The sequence below is a fragment of the Uloborus diversus genome, chromosome 4 (assembly GCF_026930045.1).
Source record: "Uloborus diversus isolate 005 chromosome 4, Udiv.v.3.1, whole genome shotgun sequence".
Lineage (NCBI taxonomy): Eukaryota > Metazoa > Arthropoda > Arachnida > Araneae > Uloboridae > Uloborus > Uloborus diversus.
Genome location: NC_072734.1, coordinates 72711778 through 72733126, shown reverse-complemented (window position 1 = coordinate 72733126; position 21349 = coordinate 72711778). Strand labels below are relative to the sequence as shown.

General features: G+C 36.4%; 1 protein-coding gene across 1 annotated transcript in view; it reads left to right on the top strand.

The window, feature by feature from the left end:
* Positions 1–20778, top strand: part of LOC129220318 (pituitary homeobox x-like) — an 81930-nt gene extending 61152 nt beyond the window's left edge. The window contains exon 3 of the mRNA XM_054854718.1: positions 20245–20778. Coding sequence (XP_054710693.1) covers positions 20245–20778 — 534 coding nt within the window. The remainder of the gene's footprint in view (positions 1–20244) is intronic.
* Positions 20779–21349: the final 571 nt, after the last annotated feature.

Genomic DNA, 21349 nt, shown 5'->3' with positions numbered 1-21349 from the left:
TTGTCTTAAAAATGCATTTTAGCTTCATATTTTCAAAAACTTGCAATTACACTTTGGATGTCAACCCCCAGACGGGTGACACCTGGGGTGGACCCCCCCCCCCCATAGCGACGCCACTGCTATTTCTTGTATGGCTAACTTAATCGATATAAAAAAAAACTGCAAATCGAAAAAATTTGATGCCTCTGTGGCTGTTAAATATAACTAATTCTTTAGTAGAATCAGGAAAAACGATGCAGCAAAAAATTAAAAGATCCTTCATGCTTAGCGAGCTTCCCGAGACAATATCTTATTCATGTTGCTTTTTTTCTGCAAACGTCGTCCCGTACATGCTAAGCTCATAAAAATTCCCTTTAGCACCAAATTGGGTTAGTGAGAGCAACTGAACAGAAACTCTTGCGAAAGTAGCATAAACGTAATCAAATTAGTAAAAAAACAAAAGAGCTCATTACTGAATATTGTTGGAACTCTGGGCAAACAAAAATTGAAATTAAAAAAACTCTTACTGTATATACACATATTTTTCAGTTTTTAGTAAGACATTTGATAAATGCAAGAAATAAAAAATAACCAAAAAACCACGCTTTGGAAACAATATGAACTAAAAAGTTGCAAGAAGTGTGTTCAGCAGCGAGTGGATGTCCCATAACTAAGTATGTCCTTTTTTTTAACTAGAATAAAAAATCTACCAAAAAATTAACTTTAATGTGAAAAAAAAAAATCATGAGCTGTTTACTCTCAGTACAGTAGACCATCGTTTTACGAGGGTTTATTTTACGCGGTTTCGATTATACGCGGTTTAAGATTTGACAGCTTTATTTTATTTTACGTGGATGAGTTTCGGTTTTACGCGGATGCGGCAATGCAAACAGATAAAATTTCCCCCTCTTTCAAAATCTCAACTCCTAAAGATTGCAGATTACACGTAATAAACTGCATTTTGGCGTGATAATAATCGAATTTGGACCACCGGAGACATTTTATGTAATTGGTTCCAAAGCTTTTTCCAGAACTAAATTCATTAAACTCGCACAGTTCAGAACTCACTGGAAGAAGAGCTTTTAGGAGTGACAAAGGCGGTCAAAACCAACGAGGATATCGACATTGGTGACACACAACCAAAAACGTTCAAATTGAAAATTTTGAGCCATTCTTAGACGATAGATATGAGCTTTCTGATTTGTTAGTGCGGGAAGATTCTGTCTTGGAAATGAAGCGAGTGGTCACGGACGCTTTAATACTCAGGAAAGAATTACAGAGAAAAATTCTTTATGACTGCCAAAAGACTATCATTGCCAGCTCCTCTTTATAAACAGAATACGAAATTTATGTTTTCTTTATACATGTTGTGCAAAAAAATCGATATAAGTACACATTAAACTTATTATACAATTAGTCATCACTAGAATGAAGTAGGTTTTTTTATCTACGGAACCTAATCCCTATTTTAACACAACTATTAAATCTCAATTTACGCGGTTACGATTTTACGCGACATTTCCATGGGACATAACCCCCACATAAAACGAGGGTCTAATGTAATTTTATTCCTATTATTTTAAGCTAAATCACAAATTAAGTTTGCGATCTCTACACTCACTTCTTTCACCCTTGATTTCCCTAAATGATGAGTCCGATAAGCGATGCTTTTTTTTTCATTTAATGTTCCATATTTTCCACTATGTGTACAAAAACCATATTTAAATACATTTTTAAAAATTGAGATAAATTTTAATAAAAGTATTTTTTAACAATGACCACTATTCTTAATTGAAAGCTCATCCACATTTTAGCTTGAAATTATATAAAAACGAGCTGATGTGTGCATCACATGACTTCCTTTTACACCAATTTAATGCTATTTCCCTATTATTGCAATTTTAATGGGATTCTCTCTCTAACTCTTTAAATATCACTAGCAATGGCCACATTGAAAGCAGATTTAAAAAAAAAAAAAAAAATCGCCAAATTTTTCGCCAAGTTGGCGACAAAACTTGGCAACCAAAAGACTGGCGATATATCGCCAAGTGACCGCCAAATTATAACACCACTTGAGTTTGCATCGAAATTAACAATGATTTCCCCCCAAAAAGGTGCAAAAGACCCCTTTAGAAACACCCGAATGCAACCAAAATAGGAGGTGCACAACTAGACCCCACTACGAGTCTATGTACCAAATTTCAACTTTCTAGGACATACCATTTTTGAGTTATGCGAGATACATACGCACATACGCACATACACACATACGCACATACATACAGACGTCACGAGAAAAGTCGTTGTAATTACCTCGGTGATGGTCAAAATGGATATTTCGCGTGTCTATACATTCTTAGGCACTTTTCCGCATGTGGTCGAATCGAAAAAAAAACTCAACATTCATTTGGGGGTGAGCAAAATGGAAATTAAGGGCGATTTTTGAGTGAAAATTTTTTCGCGAATACAATACTTCCTTTTTTGTAAAAGGAAGTAATAATTATAGTTCACGTTCTAATGACCTCGGAGAATTCGAATTAATACCCTCTTATGCAGAAAAATTAGGACTTTTTATTAGTTTATATAATTCTAACACCGTGGGAGCATTTTTTCATCCTCATATTACTACCCATTTATACAAAAATGTTGCTTAAAAATGGAATAAACTAATAACTAGAGGTTAATTCATTAATTTGATGATAGAATATTGCATTGTCACTAGGTTTGAGATCGTCTACCAAATTTCAAAAGAATTCAAAAAGCGGAAGTGGGTAAAAGATGAGTTGAAAGATTCCGCTGCAAGCATACATAAATAAACAGACGTAGATAAAGCTAATAAAAGCTTGCCAAAAAATGGGCAGAAATGCTGATTTTCGTCACTACATGGTTCCCATGATGACCCTCAAAAAACGATCCCGTACATTCGCACCCTAGTTCATCAGAAGTCATAACTCATCTAAAAAATGCACCAGTAAATTATATACTTTTGTAGACTTCGACCCTTGGTTAGATAATGAAGAAATTAACATAAAACCCGCGCAAGTAATCTATGCAAATGTCCAAGTTGGGATAAAACTTCTTTGGAAAAACTTGTTTGCGAAGTCGAGATAACAATCGCATCCTTCAGACACGTTCTAAAAGTACAACAGGAAAAACATTTTTCTTAATAATCCTGAAAATAAACTGTTACCTAACCGAACAAATCAGCAAGAACGACTCTGTCCTCATGTATGTTTCCTTACATTTATGCACCTCTATCTCTATAAAGCGGTTAGCAAAGCGGTCTAGTAAGCAAGAGATACGGAAGCTACAAGAGGGAGAGGGGGCTATCGTAAATTATACAGCTCTGTCCGATAAGCCCTGTCACGTTCGAGATGGCTGCCATGGTAACTGGATGGAATAGATAGCAAGCATCGATTTTTAGGGATATTCGCCCCCCCCCCCCCCCAGCGAACGGTAGGTATGTGTGCTCGTGTCTGTTTTTTGATTGAGATCGGTCTGATATTGGGAGGAAATTTCGATAAAGGGATTTCTTCAAGCACTTGCTTGAGCATTCTTTATATCCCTTCCCTTTTTCATTTAAAGTCGTTACTTTATGAGGATACTTTTGTACAACTGAATTAAATTTATTTCAGTACAGTCCTTTTGTTTCAAGCATAAAAAAGTGAATTTTGTTGCGTTTTAATTTAAAATGAGTCTTAGAAATGTGCTCTAAAATATGCAGCAAGAAAATTAACCGAACGCGTATTGTCGCTTTAATGTTAAACAGCAACTACAAAAATACCGTATGCCTATGTTTTATTGCAAAAAGCTCTATCTTAAAAAATACTAGTCATTTTGATGTCAAGCAGCTCTTACTGCAAAAATACTGGATAGTGTAATTTGAAACAGCTCTATCAGCAAACCTGTTCGTTGCTTGAACCACAAACAGCTAGCTCCATCAACAAATCTCTTCCGCTTTAACGACTAATAACAGCTTCATCAACAAAACTATTCGCTGCTTCAACAACTAACAGCTCTATCAATAAATCTACTCGTTGTTTTGACGACGAACAGCTCTACGAACAAAATTATTCGATGTTGTAATGACGAACAGCTCTGATAACAAACCTATTCGTTGCTTTAACCACAAACAGCTCCATCAACAAATCTATTCGTTGCTTTAACGACAAACATTTCTATCAACAAACCTATTCGCTGCTTTAGCGACTAACAGCTCTATCAACAAATCTACTCGCTGCTTTGACGACAAACAGCTCTATTTCAAAAAATTAAAGTAAGACAGTCCTATCTACAGAAAATAACACCCACTTTAATGTCAAACAGCTTTCTTAAGAAAACTACTAATCACTTCATTATTAACCATTCCTATTTAAAAAATACACTGTTTCTCATGCATCACAATACATGGCTATTACGAATGATTTATTCGTTTTCGAAACGTTATCCATAAATATTTCACGAGCAACAATGACGAATATATGAGTTTAACTACAAATTCATCAAGATTTGGTATTGCATTAACCTGGTAATAATTGGAATGCAGTACTTTTGAAATGGCGGCAAAACCAGAAAATATTTTTTTGTTTGTGTTACAATATGCGGGATTTTCATCTGTTTTTGCAGTGCTTTGGGGGCAACTTTATAGCCTTGTTCATGTATCTTCACTAGCTCAATGATGGTATACAAACGGCAGTGATGACCATAACGCAGAGTAACTCGCACCACACATTTTGTATTGTCGTCCTGGTAATAGTCATAACTGCCGCAGAGATTAAGTGTTTAAAGTTTAAAGATGTAAAGTTTTTTACACTTCAGCTTTAAATGTTTAAAGTTAAAGTGTTAAAAGTTTAAAGATGAGTTTTTGCATTTGCGTATATTATGTTGAATTGATCATGTTTTAAAAGTGGTATGCATTTCACGCGTCGAAAATTTCTCCTTATCATAGCCAACAACCATCAAGATAGTTTTCTACTTATAGTGGTTCGGTACTGTGCAGTATTTTTGTTGTTAACATGGTTAGAATTTGGAAAATATTATATGTTACTAGAAAAGACATATTGATGAATGACGACATTCACTGTTTAATGAGTAAAAATATAACTAAATATTCTGTCCTTCGCCGATGCATTTACTCTGCGACGGTTGACATTTACTGACGAATGACAACATTTACCATATTTCGGACTTTTACAGTAACAAATACAGGGATGCCTTCCCTCCCCCCAGTAGCAATAATGGAGTACGCCCCTCATATATCACAAAGTACCAATCAACAGGAGAGCTTCGGAAAAGGAAAAAAATCCCTTACCCTCTCTAAAAAATCAAATGGAGCATCCCCACCCAAGTGACATATACATATATCATAGGCGCATATAGAAAAATAGCACGAGAACTACTGCCGTGGGCGGGTAAAAGTCAGTAACTGCAAATTTTTCATTTTTTTGCATTTTTGTCATCTATTGTACGTTAGCTTTATTGTACAAGCTTGCTTATTTGGTTTCAACTGAAAACAAACCGCTGAAAAAGTCTGACTCCAAGTATTGAATTCAAAACACGTTTCTTCAAATAGCTCAAAAACTCATTTCTGCAGGTATTTCAATTTACCCGCCCACAGCAGCATAATAGCTGTTAAATGGTGTAAGGACTGGTGGACGTGAAATTTTTTTTAAAGCAATGAGCCGATTGGGAAATTTGGGGACTGTATCTATAGCCCTCTATCCTCCCCCATTATGTACCTCCATGACAAATAGGAAGCACATATGTCATAGGCGTATATACCTATATATATGACATATACAGTGGCTCCCAAAAGTGTTCGTACACCTTGAAGTTCTGTAGTAAAACCAAAATAACGCAAAACTGAATTCGAATATGAAGTCCAATTTTTTTTTCACAAAATTCCTATGCCATTCTGAATAAAATCCAGTAGATTTCTTCAAAATATTGCCAAGATTTTATTTTTGAAATTTGTCAAAAAACGAAGAGACAGAGAAAAGAAACGCCACAAAAGTATTCGTATACTGAAATATTTTCGAATAAATTCATAATTAAAATTATCATATGTGGTTTTTTTTATTATTTTTGCATTGTAATGATGCTGTAAAGTCATTTGCCTTTAACTTTTTCTGTATTTATTCCCTAATATTCTGCTTATTATTTTAAAATGGCAGGTATGCGTAGAAAACAACAAACACGATTCGAAATTTGATTTTTTTCCTTCACAGTAGCCGTAAATTGGTTTGAAATGTCTCTAAATTGGTTACTTATACCATTCTATAGTGAAGTGCTTGATAAATTGCTTTAAAGACAAGAATCGGATCGAAAACAGGGTAAGAAAAGGTCAACTGGCAAAGTTAACAAAGCGTGATCGGAGTTTTACAGTTAAAAAAAAAAAAAAAAAACATGAAAAATACACATTTCAGAATTGAAAAAGTTTCTGCAGAATTGAATGAAACATTTCACGTTTAATTTTTACCTAAAATTTAACGCCAAGGTTTCTGATTAGCTGGATTAAATGGGACCTCTTCCCGCAGAAATTTTCTTGTTCGTGGGAAAAACAGTAAGCTTACGCTTTCCGTCGTAAAATCAATGATAAATAAGCTCAAAACGTTTTAACACAACGTCTTACTTAGAAATGAAAATAAGTTCAATATTTTAGGTTAAATTGTTGTATAACTGTAAATGGGAGGAAAAAAATGAGGAATTTAATCTTAAGAACATAGTTGGATCAGTTTATCAGGACGGTGAAGGTGTTTTCGTGTGAGGGTGCATCTCAGCATCAGGACTTGGAAATTTAGAATTTTTTGGTGAAATAATGAATTATGCTGTTCATATAAATATTTTAAAAAATAATTTTAAACTATTAGCCCAAAATTTGGTAATCGGAAAGAACTTTGTTTTTTTTTTTAATCAAGATAACGATAAGAAGCACACGTTCGCGTTTGGTGCCTCAAAATTTAACCTTAAGCTTAAACATATCTCCTCAATCACCAGATTTAAATTTAATGGAACATATTTGGAGATATCTGGTGGCTAGATTACGAAAATACACCATTGAAACGAAAAGCGAACTAGAAACAGTAAGACTCGTAGTGTAGCTGAACACTTACTCAGAAATTGCACAAAAAAAGAAAGAAAAAACTATGAAATCTATTCCAAGTTGTTTAAAAGCTGTTGTTGTTACTGCATGATATTCTGCTAAATAATAACTTAGTAAAAAGTTAGATTATTTACTAATTTTTTGACATTTTTTCAAAGTGTACGAAGACTTTTGTGAGATAAAATTTCCGGCACTTTTTGGTTTTTGATTTTTAAAAAATTAGGTTTTAATGTTTTATTAAAAATTTTCATGTAGTTTTGTTAAAAATAGATCATAGATCTTATAATAAAATACCTATTCCGAAATATTAATTCTAACCAATGGATAAGGGCCTATTTCATTGAAAGTCGCAGGTGTACGAACACTTTTAGGAGCCACTGTATACCTTTCTATCCAGAAGCAGAACTTTGTTCAGCAGACTACGACGCAGGTTAAAAAAAAAAAAAAAACTGTCTGAAAAATTAATCAACATTTTTCTCAATCGTAAAAACAAAATCTACACAGAAAAATGCTGTAAAATAAGTTGCTATTACATGTACATGCACCCGGTTGTGGATTTTATAGTAAAAAATGCAGCACAAATTTACAAAAAGAAATTTAAAAAAATCCTTTAAAAAATGATATTTTTTTACTCTCCCAAGTAAGAAATAGTCAGCAGATTTTTTCAACACACGTCACAGCGTCACGCTGTTTCTACTACCAGGCCTACATATGCTATACACCCATGACATATTAAGTTTTCATGTGATCCATAGATTTAAAAGTTATATACTGTCCTGGAAGTTTTCTTCGTTTTACCTTATTGACACCTTACAAAAGGAGAAGTCCTGTCCTATTTGAATAGTTCAACAAATGGATATTGTTTACGCATCAGTTATGTGAGTTCGAACCTTCCATCATAGCGGAATAACAACTACCTCTTTTGTGAACTTTTAACATCATCGAAGTTAAGAATTAAAGAATTGGGACAAGTTGCTAGTGCAACGATAATAACGATACCAGGGTATAAATAGTTGGCACACAGGATGATAAAATTCCGGAAAGTTTATAACGATGCCACTTACTAGGATGATGTGTGAAAAATCACTGTTAGCAAAAGGGACATCTAATGAAAATACAAAAAAACGCCAATGATTTACTGGCGGCGTTTATCGCTACCGCGTTTACGACCGACGTTCCGTCCATGATATACAGCGTTTCGGACGTGTCACAAGGTTATGACAACTATAGAGTCACTTTCTCATCTTCCCGAACGTGTCAACAGAATAAACAGATGTAGCGTTGTGTTTTATGGCCGGAAAGTGCATATCTGAGTAGTGCAGCTCCTGCTGATAAAAAACGATTGGACTTCGTGTTCTGAGGCAATGCTGTTCGCTTGGAGCTGACGAAATATTTCAAGGAGTAAGCAGTTGATAAAGTCATCGGGAGGAGGGGAAAAACGCTTTTTTAGGGAATTGAGAGCATCGCAATCTAAAATTACTAACCCAATGAAAACAAAGCTCTTAAAGTGGATTGTAAAAAAAAGCTGGTTTTTATTGTCTACAAACATTTAGGAGTATATCTTCTCATATTGTAAATCCGTTTTCTTTGACTTCGGGCTTGTCAATTTCATGATGTTTTTTTTCCTTTCATTTATTTTATTTTTTGAGGGAACGATTAATTTAGAATAACATTTCACTTGACTTTAGAAGAAACATTCATCAAACCGTTTCGAACTGAATTCATCCTGATCCGAAAACCTGATCTAATGTGGACCGAAAGGTGGTCTTCCCTATCATTATCGAAGGTGGGCTAAAATAACATTTTTAGAGCTTCAATTACGAAAAGTTTTCAGATTGAGCTTCGAATCTCTCTTCCCTCTAATATGTATCACCAGAAATTATCTAAAACTACGATTCTTGAACTGTAATTTCGATTATCGAGTGCCGAGTTCTCTAGATCAGGGCTTCGCAACCGGTGTGGCGCTGAATTTTCATAGTTATATAAAAAGAAAGAACCTTGATGTATTTTATTTTAAAGTAACGACCGAATAGCTTTTGTATCGTTCTGTAACTTCTCAATTCACCCAGTCGATCGTGTGCAATCAGACATACCTAACAAGGTTAGAGGCGGGATTTGCTGCCCCACCTCTTTACAACTTCTTGATCCTATTACTTTCAGTTTCTTAAAACGGTTTCTAATTTCCACGAAATCAACTAATTATACAGAATTTTTTCTAATTCTTTCGCAAAAGGGAGTATCGTCCCGTCATCCTGGCAGGGATTGTGCCCTCCCACCCAAAATTTAAGCTCAGCTTTAGTTTTTGTTTTCCTCTTTTCTAGTTCCAAAACTAATTTCATTTGATCGTAGTTTCTCAAAGCTCGATTCTGAGACTTAGTAAAATAGAAATTAAAAGAAAAAAAATGAAACTGAAAAAATAAAATCTAGGACGAATGAATATGTTCGGTAATTGCTGTTTGAACAATTTAGAGAGTAAAGCGAAGAGTGCAGCTGCCTTTACTTTTACCTGTTGCATTGGTTGGCGCCAATGATCAGACATGTATTGCTTTTGAAGATTTTTTTTTTTTTTTGTTAATCTATAAAAAGCAAATTAGCAAAAATGTTTGCTATTGGCTAAATTATTATTTTAGACACAAATTATTCACGCTCAATTCACCAGCAATGGCATTCTGGCTTGTCTGCATACGCTCAGTGTGTTATTAGGATTGGCGCAAAGCCTCCGCTTTAATTACGAATGTGATATGGAAAAATTCTTGGTTAGAGAAGGCCCATCAGCTGCTAAATCTGCGACTGAATGTACTGATACACAGGACCTCCAAGTAAAAAAGCTAAGTCGCTGAGTAGGCAGTCCAGGGAAGGATGTAAAATCACCAAGACCTGAGTGTCTTATTTACAGGAAAAACTTTCAAATGAAGCGATGGTCCCTAGCAAATTAAAACGTCACCTGTCTACTAAACATCCGTCTTACGTGGGCAAAGACATCGGTTACTTCAAGCGATTGCAGAAAGAGAACTCGAAGCAAAGTTCTTTCATGAAAGCCAGCGCAAACGTTTCTATGGGGAATGCTAGGACCCGGAGCAGAGGAGGTGGTCCACTTTCTGACGACACTATCAGGAGACGAATTGATGACATGTCGGGTGACATAGAAGCAACAATGGTAGAGAAATTACGAGTAACTGGAAAATTTGCATTTCAAGTTGATGAATCAACAGACATCGGAAGCTGTACACAACTCATAGACATTATGCGTTTTGATGATGAGGGACGCATTAAAGGTCAGTATCTTTCTGCAAAGAACTTCCTCCACGTGCAACTGGTGATGAGATATTCCGCCTTACAGATGAATATCTGAAAAGCAACGGGATCCTTTGGCAAAATTGCACAAGTGTTCGCATCGCACCGACGGAGCTGCTGCAATGACAGGACCTATCATAGGGTTCCTGTCAAAACTGAAAAATCGTACATTCAAACCATACACTGTTTTCTCCATCGTGAATCTCTCATGGCAAAAAACTTACCAGATGAGCTGAAGTCAACTTTGGCTGACGTCGTGAAAATCGTGAATTTCATAAAATCGAGGCGACTAAATTCTCTAATTTCTCCTTGCTTTGCGACTTCTACATACAAAGATTCGCTGACTTTCACGTGGTAAGGTACTATCAAGAATTTTTGGATTGAGGGACGAGGTACGACAATTTTTGATTTTAAAAAACGAAATCCAGAACGCCAGTTTATTCCAAGTCAAATATTGGCTGGCAAAACTAGCGTACATGGCTGACAATTCCGAACATCTTTACGAATTGAATCGGTAAATGCAAGGACAAGGAGAGAATTTGGTTGCATGTGTGATGGACAAGCTAAACGGGTTCAAATCAAAAATTCAGCTGTGAAGAGAAGAATTAGATCGTGGGTCATTGGACATGTGCAAACGGACCATCAACATAGTGTGTGAAGGAAATGGCATGGAAGAAAAGCTGCTTAATGAGGCGGCAGAACATTTAGTCATACTTCAGGACAAAATTAAGCACTATTTCAAGAATACTACCATAGAGCAGTATGACTGGATTCGCGATCCATTCTCTTCATCTGCGGATGCAACAGTTAAAGACCCTTTCTTTGAAGGCGCGAGAAGAATTTATGAACCTCCATTATATATTGTTAAATTCCTGGGAAAATTTTTTAATTAAAACTGAGTGCACATTTTTCCTGAGTTACAAGGACAGTTCTAGAAAATTCTTCATCGATATTGTTCTCCATGAAAAAAATTATGGCCGTGCCAGTGGTAACAGCCCTTACGATTTTGTTTTTAAACTTGCTCCAAAGATACCAGATGACATAAAAAACTGTTTGCTCAAAAATTCACACTATTCATTAAATGTATGACCAAAATCATATATCATTCCTATCTCTCCCAAAATAGCACACAGTTACGAAAAAAAAAAAATGTGACTTGTAATTATAGTTCGTATTTTCATCTGCAAACAATCGACTCAATCACCATATATTTTTCATAAAACGATGGCAAAAAAATATACGATCTTAGACCCATTATTTATTTAAAAACGGCAAAACTTGGGGAACTCATAACTACTTTCGTATATTCACCGCCGTGATTCGACATAAGTATATACATAATTTAAAACGGCGTTCTTCGCGGAAAGTAATTTGTAACGCTTGCGCCGAAGTAATCGAATGTTAACTTGGTGGCAATAAACGCAATTTATTACCAGAATTACGCCTCCCGATTTGTGGAACAAAAGGGGGAATACCCGTTTGCTGATAAATCCGCTTAAAATAACGCGTCCTCGGTTTTAATAGACGCTCGAGTGTTGCAGAGTTGTGCGGATAAATTTTTCATGTGCCGCAGACGATATATTTTAATTAGCAGGCACGGTTGTAAAAGCGAATCGCACGCACATGAATATTTGACGAATCCCGGTTGAGGCGAATGGTGGCAGAATTTAATATGCGAATTAATGGTTTATTAAAGGGGGAGAAGGGTTTGGCGGTGGAAAAGGAGACGGGAAAGTTAAATGTGTCGGTGGCATAAGGAATTTCGGAATTAGATGTGGCATAGTAAAAAAGACATTAAAGGGAAGAAACACCTAATAATGAGCAAATTACTTGGATAGATACAAACGCGGAGAATTTCATTTTGTTTGCTTATTTTAATATTGACTTAGCTTGTTTTTTATTTCACATTTCAAAAGCAGCATTTTATATTATTTGATATTTAATGGCGGGGGTATTTCTAAGTACAGTCGAGTCCCGACTTACGCGAGGGATGCTTTCCAAGACTCCTCGCGTAAGTTGAAATTTCGCGTTGTAGAGAAATGTTACGTATACAGTTTCTTAGAAACACAACAAATTCTTTTACACACTTGTTAAACACCCCTTGCTTTAAAGTATTCCTCAACTATACATTAGTTTCTTCCGTAAAGAACTGAACTTTTACTGCTTTTAAAAAATAAAAAAAGCCGTTTTATTCAACATAAAATACTTAAAGTTGCACAAAATGAATGATGGAAATGATGCAATGGGAGGGAAAGACGTAAAATAAAACAACACGGCACGCATAGTATGTAGTAATAATAAAATGCTGCACTATAACATTGTACAGTAGATACAGTAATAATATTCATGAGTTTAAAAATAAAGATAGTGATGATTTATGTTCCATTCTTTTTCAATACATTTTTAAATACGATTGCTTCGCCTTGTCTTTTATAATGTTTCCATTTCATGACAACAGCCTCTCTTCCTGAACTCTTTAATCCACAGTACAAGAGCAGCTTCCATTTTCATAATACATATTCACTTTGCTTAGACACTACTCTGCAATTCAATATTGAAACTAAGTTCTGAAGTCTAAGTTCCAAGTTCTGTTGTTTTGACTTTTAATTGTACTTATAAAAGATTCACTCATACTTATTTTCATGCTACCGTCGACGTTTTGTAGTTGTTCAAACATATCGAGAATATTAACCCTTTTTTTTTTGGCAGGAACTTTCTTTTTCTTCCTATCTTCAAACTTTGGGTGAGACAGCGCACGAAGGCGTCATTCTATTTAATTAACTTTAATAATTAGAATGAAAAAAAAGAAAGATGCTGAATGGTTATTTGATGCACTAATAACGCGATACGTAGAGTAGTTTGGTATGAGAACTTTCGCTGCTGTCAGTGATGCTAAAGGGATGTAATAACATTCACGAAATCAATATTTGGTAACCAATAACGAAGCTGATACCCAATATTTCTCCCCCTCCAAAAAAAATCGTGTTGTCGACGAGGAATTCGCGTTAGCTCTAAAATTCTTTACTCGTGAAAAACTCGCGTTATAGCCCTTTCGCGTAAGTCAGATCGTGTTGTAGCGGGAGTCGACCGTATAAATATGTGTTTTGAACAAAAAGGGGTCAGAAATAAAATTTCATGTAGTTAGCCAAGGCCCCACATAGGGAGGCTTGGGGGTACAATAAAAATGGGCCTGAGTGAAAAAAGCGACATAAAAATTAATTTGTATGTCTATATTTCCAGAATCCAACAAAGAGAGGGATCTAGGTCGCCTGGGCGCCTAAGTTCAAGACTCTATCATAAGCCACGTAACTCTGAATTTGCTAATAAATTTGGAGAAATAATTTGTCTGGCGTCCAAATTGTTTTTCAAGCTCCTAAGAATTTACAGTTTTGGTCAATCTCTGCATATTCTTAAGCTTGACAAAACTTAAAGATAGCCCGTAACATGATCTGGCACAGAAGCAGGGGTTCTGTAATAAACATGGTTTCCAATCAGAGACTGCGTGCGGAACAGATTTTTACCTTAGAATTGAACTGTGCAAAGATGTTTTCAAGCGTTTTGTCTCGTCGTCTGGTCTGATGCTCACTTAATATGCACTAATTAATGTGACGGACTAGTATTATTTATTTAGTCGCTTGATGCATAGTATTGCATAAATTAACTGAAAATGACGTATTTCACACACACATACACAAAAGAAAAAAGGAAAGAAAGAAAAGAAAGCGGGGATGTGCTCATGTATGCGCATTATGAGTTATGCTTGTTAAACCTTTATTTGGCACTTTTTCTCAAAAGCAACAAGCAATTTTCTTGGTTCGAGTGGAATATATTACGATTCCAAATGACTTATCTGACTTTCCGCTATATTTTGTACACAACTAAAATAACTTTTTTGTTTTAATTATTTTTTATTTCGTTAATTTTAATTGTTTAGTAAACATATAGGCCTATAAGCAATTAGCCTACATTTTTAGGCTAATTGTTTCCACTAGATGGATTTCAAAATAATTCCGAAAGCCCCAATTAATGATGTTAATACAACAGACATTTCTGTTGGATGTTCAAATTTTATTTTCATCTCGCCAAAACAAGAGCCGCTATATAGATAGGCCGACGCATCAGTTTAAGTTTAGCCATTTTGGATCGGATTTTTCATTGTTGCGCTGCTGGGTTTCGACAGCAAAGTTACGGATTTCGTCAAATTTGCCAAAAATAATATTTTATTTAATAAACAATTCACGTGCCGCTAATAATTGCTCACAGTGAACAATCACCAAACGCGATTACTCGCCAGAAATGACAACCACTCAAACACGCGCTCCGATCCAAAATGGCTAATCTTAAGCTGATGCGTCGGCTCGTACTGTTCACCTCTGGCAAGTTGAGCTCCGCTGCCCGACCGATTCAACGATTACATTACTTGAAGTAGGAATGAGAAAAAAGGCTTAAGAAATTGCGGATTTAGGCAGTGTATGCCCATTTGGCGAACAATATTAGTATACGTAACTATTAGCAAGCGGTACAGGATTTTCTCGCCAATAAAAGGGTTGCAATGGTAGTCCAAATACGCCTAACAATGCCTCTTCTTACTGATTGCTTTCCCTTGAAAGAAATGTACTTGTTCAAGGCCATAGCTCTACTTGTCGGAGAGGGGCATTAGCCAAAAACCATGTTCTCTAAACAAATATTTAAAGCCTTTAACGTTAACAATTTCAATGCTTCGTTCTGAGTCGTTTTCATTTTACTGCTTTTGTACGTGTGGTTTCGTTTACTTTTTTCATCCCTTTCCCTTTTATCTGCTAATGTTATTATCAAGAAAAACTGAAATGAATTTTCTTCGTATTAGCTAGCAATAGCTCGATTTAAAGCAATCTTTTACGAAACAGTTTTTCCTGAATGCTTGCATTTAGTGCAGATAAGCAGGGTCAGAGAAATGTATATAATGTATCAAATAAGTCTGGCTCGGAATTCTTCTACATTGTCTCTGCCTTCTTCGAAAACTTAAACTACTTTTCTCATAACTAGAAAATGAAAATCGTTCTGTAAAAGTTTGCATAAAATCTTATTCGTAATATTGATGTAAAAACATTTTGTCTACTGTTCGAATTCCTTCAAAACTTCAGTGAAAATTCAGCCATATTTTGAGAGAACATAACAGCAGAGTGGATTATGTTTATAGGAATGACTTTTAAAGAAAACAGGTGATGGCGCTTGGTGAAAAAGATTAGTAAAAGTCATGATAATCTCAGCGATTCATTCATTATGTTACTTGGCAGTTGGACCTCATTCATAGTTGGATGAATATTTTACTACGGCTGAAGTCCTCCCAACTTGACCTGTTTTTAAAGTCATTGGAAGCTGTATCTCAAGCTGTTGAAAGGAATTTTTTGAAGTGACAAAATTATGAATTACGTTATTTGCTTGATATGTAATTTTGGGATGTAAAGCTAAATTTAAAACTTATCCTGAGAGTAACAAACTTACTGTGCAAAAAGATTACATTTAAAACCTTTGAAAAATCAAATTTCTATTTCATTGTGCGTCATCACAAACTGGACAAATTTGATTGGTGAAGTCTTGCTAGTTGATAGTTTTGAAGAATTCAGTCTCGATTGCCAGATCAGTGTAATAAGCTCATTGCAAGCAGTCGTTTCTAAGGTTTTGGAAGCACTTTCTTTGCAAACTTCTTATAGCAGAATCTATCAACATTCTGGGTATTTGAGTTTAGTACTGCAGAAGAGACTTTCGAGACGGTATGAGTTTAGCACTGCAGAAGAGACTTTCGAGACGGTATTTGAGTTTAGCACTGCAGAAGAGACTTTCGAGACATTGCTTTTGTGCAAATTTACACTTTTGTGCTAATCTTGTTGGTTTTGCTCTGTAAGGAAAATACTGTTTGACCACGGATTGTATGGAATTGGCAAACATCCAGTTAAGGCGACTCCATCTGAATGAGGGGAAAAATAAAAATTTTATGCGCGTGTTTCGCTCATTTGATATTAAACTCTGCTTTATTTAGAGGCTAACATACATCTGCAAAATCTGACATCCCTGAAAACTAATAGATGCTTCCATTTCCGCGTGTAAACCGGATGTTTGCCTTTCCATACAATCCGTGGTTAGACAGTAAGATGCGTTTTGAAATTAAAAAAATAATAATAATAAATAGTACAACAAAGAAATTTATAGATACAATAGATACAACAAAGAAATTTACTGCACAAAAATGTACCACCCTTACACTATTTTTCGACATAGGTCCCGTGATCTTCCAGGCATGTCATAGCGTGGTAAATGTTTCTGTGAACATTCTTCTTAGAATGTGCCACTTGTGTAGTCAAAAATGTTCTTTCAGTTTGTCATCGCTGTCGTACCGCTGACCGTCAAAAAGACTTCAAATACCAAAATAAAGAAAAGTCGCTAAGAACGAGAACAGGACTGTAAGGAGGATGATCAAAACCGTCCTGGTCAAATGACTGCTCAAAGCACTGTAGGAGCCATTAGGTCGGGACTTTTGGACCATCCTCCGGTCAACCCCCGACCTCGCTCTCAGCGACTTTCATTTCATTCACTCATTCTTCTTCGCCATTTGAAATCTTATCTTGGCGGTCAGCGATACAACAGCGATGACGGACTGAAAGAACATGTTATCTCATGGTTGACTGCACAGGCGGCACATTCTACGAAAAGGGTGCACAGAAACATGTACCACGCTATGACAAATACCTAGAAAATCACCTGGGCTACGTCGAAGTGGTAAATTCTTATGCAAGAAATTTCATTTCTGTATGCTGTGTATGTTTTCCTTTTATTCCAAAACGGAACTTACTTTCCAAAAGTCCATCTTTTTTTCTATGTCGTTTTCTTGGAAACTTTTAGAGTTGAAAATTAGCATTCAAGCAATTATGTTAGCGAGTTCATAAAGGTTTAAGGAAGTTAAACCGATCATTTAAATTGAGTTTTGATTGCTTCCTTTTCTTACACGTTAAACACCAGTTAAAAATGCAAACTATATTCAGAAAATGTTTTAAACACCAAGAAAATAAAATAATACACTCCTTTTTAGACTTTCTCAAAAAGAAAAGAGATATTTGATAAAAATTGCAAACTAAAATTAAACAACTATACCATGGTTTTCAAAGTATTGCTATTTACTATCATGGTTTTTAAACGACATCGTATTTCATTGATGACCTTTTGAAATTGCCAAAAGATGAGTGACTTTAGTTTATGGCAAAATGATTTTCCAATATTCCGCCAAATGATCTAAGCGTCTAAATGAGTTGCCATTTCCGCAACAGATATCTATTGATGACGCAGTACATAATGCGCACATAAATCAAAACAGTGCATGAAAACGACGCGATCCAGATACGCGAATTGTCGATCGCTACCTCGCGTATAATAATAATAATCCAAAATAATGCTCCCCACCGTCGCAAAAATCCGCGAATAGCAAAACATTCCAAAAAGATTATTCTAAAGGAGCGGCACAAAACCCATTACATCAGTTGGAATCAATGACAGATGGCTGCTGAGATGTGCCATTATATCTCCTTTCCATTTCTCAAACTCGCTTGCTGCTAGCCATTATTCGAAACTATTGGTTCCTTAAGCCTTCATCCGCTGGCGGCAAACGAAAAGAGACCATTATACATTCCGCTACCGAGCGAGCCTTAAGTTGTTTCTTCTTCTTTTTACCCCTCTTCTCCGGCAAATCTCAAGTCGGGGGATCTGGCAACTGCTCTGCAATAATGACGTCACATCTCTCCCGCGTTCTAATGAGAATTTAAGTCGCGTTCTTCTGTCTATCAATTGTGTTCGATAGGCGTTCTAACTTTATACATAACTTCAACGAACGGGGGGATTTAAAAGTATTTTAGGACAGGCCGTAAAATAACTAAACAGAGAAAAAATTACAAAAGAGGAGCGCCAGATCGCTTTTTGGGAAGGATGAATAAATATTAAAAAAGAGATAATTCTGGAGAGATCTGCCGACAGTTTGTCGGTGATGGACGAGCAGAACACCACGGGTGGCAGCGCTCCCTAGTGATAAATGCCGGACTTTTAAAAAAGAAATTTTTCTCGGATGTACAGTCGATACTTTTTCCCCCCATCCACATCCTTTTTGCTTTCTTCCCCAGAATTAATTCAGAACTTGATTTACACACCCTTACGATTACTTAATTAGCCAATTCATCGAACTGGTGCGTATACGTTAATAAGATTACGATGTTGCGATGCTAATTTGAATTTAAATTACGAAAGTCAGTAACTCTTACTATTGTTTTCAAGTTAGGACAAGCGTCAAGAAAGGGGCACCTATGAGTATGATCAACAATGTTAGTTATTTTTAACATTTTCCTTCGTAACAATCAGCAAAACAGTTTTAAGAGCTCGTGAAAAACTTTCAGAAGACAATAATCATAAAGTGAAAACAAAGAGCATCTCTTAACGGTTGTAGTTAAATTATTGATCAGAAATGTTTTTGTTGTTATGCGTACTACGCCAAGGTATAACACCCATAGTTCCTTTCCACCACGTTTTTAAATAAAATGAGCAGTAACTGACGTTCAAAAACGAAAGTAGCAAACGCTAGCACAACTACGATTGACTATTTTATCAGCATAGTACTACTTTGGAAAGTCCTGCCGGCTTATTGATCAGACAAACTTAACTAAACATCAACCTAGTGTTTTATCATCTGGGAAAAAATATATAGAGCTTATTATCCGTGGATACAATGAGGACACGTGGCATGTGCATTACTAGACACCCTAATGTTGAATTGCTTAAGGTCATCGTGCTTGAAAGGGATGGCCCAAAAATATTCTCACGTTCACACATGTATTAAGAATGCTGAAGTGATTTCAACGTTTTCCAGTTTCCACAGAAGTGATTTTCTGAGGCTATTTTTTTTTAGAAGAAATCCTTGATTCTGCAGCACGGTGCTGAAAACGAAACTAAACGGAAAATGAAAAAGCAACTCGCTGAAATAATGCTACATGGAAACAATTGCACGTTTTTGATCAACATCGTTACGTATTGTTCGTTACCAATAAGTCACCGAGAAGAAAATATCTTATTTATAAGCCTAGATTACAGAAACGAAACTAAAAAAGGGAAAAAGCATCTATAATTTGCTGTAATTAACATAATATGAGACAGTGAAAAGCAAAGAGATGTAAGTGGACTTTTCAAAGACATAAAGAAAATGGGTGCTATATGCAAACCCTTGGAAGAATTTCTTTGAACTTTTATTTTAAAACTAGTGGCACCCGCACGGCTTTGCCCGTAGTAGAAAATTAAAAGGTTTTTTTGGTTCGCCGGTATATTTACAAATAATGTATGATGAATTTCTCGCCAATTGGCTTGCCCATGTTACGGTTCCACGTTATGATAACTTGGTAATTTACTCGTCCATCTTATGGTAATTTTGCTCGGGAAACCGTTCCTAAAATTGGAATAGAAAAAGAACGAAATCGAATTTTTGAAAATTCGCTTCGAGGTGCACATTCCCATGCTACAAACTAATTCTGTACCAAATTTCATGAAAATTGGCCGAACGCAGTCACAGAGATCCTGAAAAACAGAGATCCTGTCAGAGAGAGATCCAGACAGAGATACTTCCAGCTTTATTATAAGTAAAGATAAAGATCATGTTGTATAGCAGCATTTGCAGAGCTAATATTACTAAATAATACCTCAAAACAGATGAGAGTTTCTACTAATTGCACTGGCTATCTCCAAATTATTAATTTTGGTTCTTACACACCTTAGCTTTTCAGTGCCTTATATAAAGTGTTCATGCATAACGAACAAATAAAGAAGTTATTTATTTTTATTAAATCATTTTCCCTTGCTTCCAGGTGTGGTTCAAGAATCGTCGCGCCAAATGGCGGAAACGGGAGCGAAATGCTGCAGCAGAACTAAAGAACGGCTTCAGCACGCAGTTCAACGGCTTGATGCAACCCTTCGACGACACGCTCTACTCGGGCTACTCCACCTACAACAACTGGGCGGCCAAGGTGCCCAGCCCACTGGGGGCCAAGAGCTTCCCCTGGCCCGGACTCAATTCCGTCAACGTCAACCCCCTCGTCAGCCCTAGCCAGGGCATGGGATGCTTCAACGCATCAGTGCCCACCAGCGCGAGCATGGTGCCCAATGTCAGCATGCCCACGGGCAGCGTGACGGCAGGGGCCCCTTGCCCCTACGCGGCCCCTCCCAGCCCCTACGTGTACCGTGAACAGTGCTCCACCATGACGTCAAGCATAGCGACGTTGCGTCTCAAGGCGAAGCAGCATACGGCAGGGGGGTTCGGATCCTATGGCCCTATGTCCCCTAGACAGACGCCAACGCTTTCCCCTTGTCAATATGCCACTGTGGACAGAACCACCGTCTAACGCACGTAAATTGTGGACCGTCAATTTGTTTCCTTTTACGAAAAGTTCACATGACGATAGCTGACGATGTAGTGATTTGGCAGAATGCTTCGATGTACCTTTCGACAGCGCAAAACACTTTTGCACAGTAAAAGTCTAAACAATTCCAAATGAGACTGGAAACATGCAGTATGTTTATACCGCGAAGAGATAGCACAGATAAACTGGAAAGGGAAACAGACCACTTCATTTTGCAGTGAGTACGATCTGCAAAAACGCGCAAGCTGCGAAAACTTGACTGTTAACGCGTTCTCGCTGTTCCATCTGTTACAAAATGAAGTGGCCTGTTTCTCTTCCAGGTCATCTTTCATCTCACCGGGGCACAACTTATGTCTCATCACCGGACTGGTTTTCCAAAAGCAAATTCATAGAACATAAAAAAAGACTGAAAAATCGAAGTTACCACACTTGTTGGTAATATACGATATCTGTTGAACCATTAGTGAAAGTTTAAAATGAGCTCTTGTTTGAAAATGGTATTGGAATAATTTTTCACATAATATTAAATCACATTTAGATTTTTGTGATGATC